Genomic DNA, 6,405 nt, shown 5'->3' on the forward strand with positions numbered 1-6,405 from the left:
GCACCATCCTCTTGGCCCTGCACTGCCTCTGACTGTCACAAGTGAGCAGTCCCCTCCAGAGAACGATTCCTGGGGACTTGGGAACAAGCAGCTGGCAGTGTTGATGGGAGCCCATCTGGGACATGTCCTCTGGGTGGACAAGGAGGCCTCAGGCTCCCTCAGCCTGTTTGGAGTTGGTTGCTGGGAGGAGTGCGGGGAGGAAGGACGTGAGTCCTCCTGTGGTTTGCGAGGTGAAGGTGCTGACATGTGGTGGAGACCAGGGCACTGCTGCCTCCTCGGCCCTCTCGCAGCTCCTGGGAGATCATTGCAGGAGCCAGCCAGTCCCCAAGAACAACTATTCCCACAACTTTGCAGCCAGTGCTGGTAGGCTGTGTGCACATGGGGGCCCTTTGAGCCGCACACTTGTTCACATTGCTTAAAGGAGACTGCACCCACCTCCTCACCCTGCCTGGGTGGTTGGTCACTCCCACTGTGGTCTCACCCTTGTCACTTACAAGCTTGAACTCAGGCCCTAGCCCTCATGTTCAAAGAGCTCCACACAGCTGAGCTGCCCCTTCACACTAAGGGCAGCCCCTTTGCTCATCTTCCTCCACTCACTCCTGAAGATCTCCTACCCTGCTACTGTATGAGATGTAGAATCCTGTGTGAGATTCCAGCACACCTCAGCAATATTTCTCAGTCAGATGGGCACCTCCATCTGCTCCTCTCTCTGCTCCAGGCTTTATGCACTTGTGGATGTCTTCAGTGGCACCTTGTCCTTCCTGGAGAGAGGTTCACCCAAGTTGCCCAAGTTGCCATTAACCACCCTGTTGCCGCTCAAGCGGCGTGGCGACCTGGTTCAGGAACGGCACGGCGACCATCCCCAGGCCGCTCGGACCATCAGCACGCTGACACCAATGTGGTAGACGGCAAATGGCGTTTATTGATGGGTAACAAGGTGTTATATAGCTAAGGTTTACAACGTCACATCCGTCTGCTTGCATCATAAACTAACACTATTGGCTATTAGGGGCTCTACCTTTCTGTACAGTGCGATATCTTCCGACCGCCGGACCCTAACTATCTGTTACAGTGTAGTAATCTGCAACATTTCCCCCCTCCCTATGCATAACAAAACTAGCTAAAATATGACTATCTTATTCTAACTTATTCTTATCTAATTACTTATTCTCATTATTATCTTATTCTTATTGCTATCTTATTATTATCTTACTCTTACTTATTGTCATTATTACCTTATCCTTATTACTTACTCTTATTATTATGTTACTCTTACTTACTCTTGTTATTATTCTATTCTTATAGCTTATAACAATCTTAAAATTATATATCATAAACTTGACATAAAAACACAAGGCACAAAGAAGAAGGCACGTAGAAGGTAGAGGATGACAGGTAATACCACGGTATAGGAATAGGGTGCACCTTGGGATAACTTGGGGATAATACTGAGTGGATATATTCTTAAAGCAGTTGTCGGCGTGCTGCTAACATGATGTTAACCTTCTCTAGCCGATTCTTGACAAACGGCATGAGCTTATTCAATATACAGGGTCCAAAGATCAGTGTCATCATGATCACTGTGATCGGCCCTATCAAGGTGGATATCAGGGTGGTTAACCACGACGAACCGGTGAACAAATTTTCGTACCAGCTGCGTTTGGAACAGGGTTCAATGGGTGCTGGTTGGCAAGGCATGGCACTGAAAACTGGTGGCCCTGTAGTTACTTTTGTACTAATCGCTCGAGATTGTTCCATCTGTTCAAGTACCCCTTTAAAGGGCTGATGTGACTCTACTTGTCCTATAGTGACAAGCTGCAAAATTAAGATAATGCAAAGGCATCGCGGCCCCCTCTTGCGGAGGCTGTTTTGTTGTTTTCTGGATTTTGTCGGCGTGGAACTCACAGGCTTGGGCGGGACGTCTGTCACCAGGGCATCCGATGATCCGGTCCTGTGAACAGAAACTCACAATTTTCATTAGTTTTATTTTGAAGGTCTGGCTTAATAGACTTAAGCGGGCACCACTTGACTCTGCCATCTTTCCTGACAGTGACCTTTGGGTCGATCTTGGCATGGGGGGAGCGCTGCCAGCGAGTCCCCCAGCCAAGGGCAGTTTACTGCAACATGGCCTGCCTGGCCACATTTAGAACATGCCATTACGTTGGCTATTGCGGTGTGAACTGCCACCTGAATTGGGGTCAGATGCTCTTCCTTTGCAACATGCTTAATCATGTCTGCGATACTTGCCCCCATCGGTAATGATCGCACATTTCTTTGGTTGCGGAATTGCATTGTTGGTGTAAACATTCCGCTACGACCGGGCTTTTTGCCTCTGTGGGCAGGGACGAGGAGTCGACCGCTGCCTGGAGACGATCTACAAACCGTGTAAAGCTCTCACTTTCACTTTGCTTTATTGAGGACCATGGCAGTGGTTTGGCAACGACTCTACAGGCTGTGCAAATAGCATCCCTGGCTGCAGGAGTAGTTGTCATAACTTCATGGGCCCGCAGGCCATGGGCCTGCGCCTGGGGGGTGATCATTGTTGGATCTGTACCCATTAACCGCTGCAGGCTGGAGCCGTGTAATGGATGATCTGCCCCAGTTACCTGGGCTAAATACCTCGTACAGTTGTCTTCCCATTCTTGTTTGAAAACGATCATCCCTGCTGCATCAAAGATCAGCCTACAAGTTTGTTTTATATCGAACGGGAGCATATCATCCCCCCCGAAGATACCATCTATGAGGGTTGAGACCATGGCAGAATTAATCCCTTTATCCGCAATTGCTTTAACAATCGCTTGTACATCCTTAGCTTTTATCGGCGAGTAGACCCTCTGTCCTCCCTCTGTTACCCAGACTGGGAACGCTAGTGCGGCTGATGGGGCCCAGTCGGCACACGCGATCTTTATTTCCTTCCAGTCCGTAAGAGGGGTTTCTTCCCTTCGTGGTTTTTCTTTAATTCGGATGGGAATATTTTGGCTCTTAGTTCTGTTTACCTTCTTTTTCTCCTTCCTTAAGTTTGAATCAGTTGTGACCCACTCGTCCTGACTAGACTGACCGGTCACTTCCGGGCACCGGTACTTTCTCGCTGGGCTCTGGCCCCGCCTACTTCCGTCCCGCCTACTTCCGTTCCGGGCGGGCTGTTCCCCCCCTCTTGGCTCGCCCGGCCTTCCACCCGCGGAGGCGCCTTTTGTGAAATGGCCGCTCTGATCGGTCCTCAGCGCCTCGCTCGGGCCTCCCTCACCTGTCCGGTCACCCCCATTGGTTCTCGGCGCCTCGCTCGGGCCTCCCTCACCTGTCCGGTCACCCCCATTGGTTCTCGGCCCCTCGCTCGGGCCTCCCTCCCCTGTCCGGTCGCTCCCATTGGTTCTCGGCCTCTCGCTCGGGCTTCCCTCACCTGTCCGGTCACCCCCATTGGTTCTCAGCCCCTCGCTCGGGCCTCCCTCCCCTGTCCGGTCGCTCCCATTGGTTCTCGGCCCCTCACTCGCGCTTCCCTCACCTGTCTGGTCACCCCCATTGGTTCTCGGCCCCTCACTCGTGCCGGGGGCACCCTCGCCCGGCCCTTCCCCTTGCGGCTCGGTGCCATTTTGAGGGGCATAGGGTGGTGGCCTGGCCCAGACGCCCCCAAGCTCTGGCTTCTTTTCAATGTTCCTAGCTTCCCCGGCTAGCTCGCTCCAAACAGATTTCGGCTGTTTCTGCTCCTCTGTAAGCGGGACGGGGTTGGGGGATGGAGGGGATGTGTCGCTCTCTTGCAGATCTTTAGGGTCAGCAGAATCACCATCATCTGGGGGGTGCAAAGTCTGTGCGGCTGCCCCGACTCCCATTTTCGGGGTGGCCAGCAAACAGTCCCTTACCGCTACCCAGGTCTCCTGCTCTTTTATAGCTTTCTGCAAGGCTTGTACAGCTTTTCCCCAACCCTTAAGGTTTTTCCCACAACCCGAAGACATCGTCTCCTCGGCTAACGCCTTAGTACATTTGTCCCACACTTTAGGGACACACTTCAGGGACTTCAGAATATCCACCGGCTGGTTTATAACCTTAATTTTCAAAAGCCTCGCAACAGCGAGAGTAAAATCTTTTGGCTTACAATGAATCCCCCAATATTTATGTAATTGCGATACGACCTTCACAAGGGCTTCCATCCTCCTTGTTCGTCCGGGAGCGTCCTCCCCACCGGGCTGGTCCAGCCGCTCCGGCCGCCGTTCACCCGTCCAGGCGATGATTCCCGGGTTTCAGCACCACTTGTTGCCGTTCAAGCGGCGCGGCGACCTGGTTCAGGAACGGCACGGCGACCACCCCCAGGCCGCTCGGGCCATCAGCTCGCTGACACCAATGTGGTGGACGGCAAATGGCGTTTATTGATGGGTAACAAGGTGTTATATAGCTAGGTTTACAACGTCACATCCATCTGCTTACATGATAAACTAAACGCTATTGGCTATTAGGGGCCCTATCTTTCCGTACAGCACGATATCTTCCGGCTGCCGGACCCTAAGTATCTGCAACACCCTCCCTTGCCCCTAGGGGCTGGAATCTTAGGGCTACACACACACCTCTGCAATGGGGATGAGTTCTGTGCTTGACCTCACTTGTAAACACGACACAAAACTTAAACAATGATACAGGAATATATATTTAAACAATAACAATAAAAAAATTATAATAAACACTAACAAGAACAACAATAAAAACAATATCAATAACACTAACAACAATATCAACAATAAGAAATATTACTATAAAAGTCTCCAAAGAAAAATCCAAATAAGACGTTATGGCCGGAGTCCTTGTGCTCAGCACTTCCCAGCAGCAGCCAGAGTGAAGGGGAGCTTGGCCTGCAAGGGAAAAGGAGGCGTGAGCAGGGCCGAGGAGCGGCTCGGGGTCTCCCGTGGAGCAGAGGCTCTTTGGCGGCTGCGCGGGCTCTTTGGCAGCAGCGCTGCCGTCATTGGTGCCCTGGCAGAGGCTTGGCGTGGCCAGCGCAGCCCAGAGGCCGGCAGAGGGGCTGAGGCAGCAGGTGCCCAGGCCTTGGGCGCTCCTGCGCCCTGTGCAGCTCTGCCCCGGCGCCGCGGCCCGCCAGAGCGCCCGCACACCTGGGCCAGGCTCCCGCGCGGCTGCTCCCCAAAGGCAGCGCGGAGCAGCGCCAAGGGGCCGGGCACAGCCCCAGCTCTGCCTGTGCAGCCGGCAGCAGGGGCCATACCTGGGGGCTGCAGCCGGAGCTCTCCCACTCCATGGGCTCCTCCTGGCTGCAGCCGACCAGGCCATTGGTGTCCCCAGCCTGGAAGAGAGCAGGAGACCTTGGTGGGGGCCGTGCGTGGGGAAGAGGAAGGATAAGATCGTCCAGTGGCTGCGGGGGTTGTACCTGGCTGCTGCCGTAGCTCAGCCATTCCATGGGCTCTGGCGCATTCTCTGCAAGCCCCCCATCTGCATGTGGAGCCTGTAAGAGGGAAAAAGGCATTTGCAGGGCAGGTCTGAAATCTGAAGGACTCTGGCCCCAGGGTCCCTCCTGGTGCAGCAGGAAGTGGGAAAACGGGAAGAGTCCCAGCCCAGCCACAGATGCACAGATCAGTGCAGATGGTAGCATGGACAATACCTGCAGGCCCCAGAAGGAGACCTCCCACTCCATGGGCTCCTCATCGTTGGTGCAACTGACCAGGTTGTCAGTTCCCGGACTCTGGAAGAGAGCAGGAGAGCTTGTGGGGACGGTCATGGTGGCAGCGCTGGCTCTGTGCGCGGGGCCTCGTGTCCCCTGCGTGCGCGGGGCAGGCGGTGCACAGAGCCAGGGCGCCAGGCTCAGGCAGCAGCCCCCGAGGCCTTGGCCGCTCCTGGCCCTGGCGCAGCTCTGCCCCAGCACCCAGGCCTGCCAGAGCTCCCTGCCACCTCTGCCACCAGCCCTGCGGCTGCTCTCGCAGAGCCAAGCGCCAGCCGTCCCCGCGCAGCCTCTGCCTGCGCGCACAGTACCTGCACAGAGCTCTCCCAATCCATGTCCTCAACTTCACATTTGTCCATTTTGTTTCACTCTCCTGAGTCTGCAACGGAATGGAATTGTTTACATTTGCAGCCATGAGCACCAAGTGTCACGCAGTGGCTTTGGAGCCTCCCCTGGGAGGCATCGCGCAGGCTGCCCTGCAGCCCCGCAGCTCCCCTGCATCTCATGGGCACCACGGGTGGCCCCTGGTGCTGCGCGGCCCTGCTGCTCACCTGGCCTTGCTGCTGCGTGGGCAGCACTGGGGCCACTGTGAGGTGCCGTCCTGGGAAGCATCCGTGTTCCCGTGGCGATAACTGCCCCTCTGGGATGTTCCACTGCTCCGTGGGGGGAGGAGGGCTGCGGCAGGGCCAGGGGGGCCGCCGTGAGGAAGGGTCTGCGTGTGCTGGACTCCCCCTGGCACTGCTGAGCCTGGCGGCAGA

General features: G+C 55.2%; 1 protein-coding gene across 1 annotated transcript; it reads right to left on the reverse strand.

The window, feature by feature from the left end:
* Positions 1–816: 816 nt before the first annotated feature.
* On the reverse strand, positions 817–5,671 carry LOC148595748 (uncharacterized; the record flags this gene model as incomplete). The annotated part of the gene is made up of 3 exons (XM_088519738.1): positions 817–833; positions 2,450–3,053; positions 5,591–5,671. Coding segments are annotated over 3 exons (702 nt in total), but the record flags the coding sequence as incomplete, so codon positions are not given.
* Positions 5,672–6,405: the final 734 nt, after the last annotated feature.

The sequence above is a fragment of the Tinamus guttatus genome, unplaced genomic scaffold (genome assembly GCF_059628265.1).
Source record: "Tinamus guttatus ecotype Peru unplaced genomic scaffold, ASM5962826v1 Tinamus_guttatus_pri_ptg000068l, whole genome shotgun sequence".
Classification (NCBI taxonomy): Eukaryota; Metazoa; Chordata; class Aves; order Tinamiformes; family Tinamidae; genus Tinamus; species Tinamus guttatus.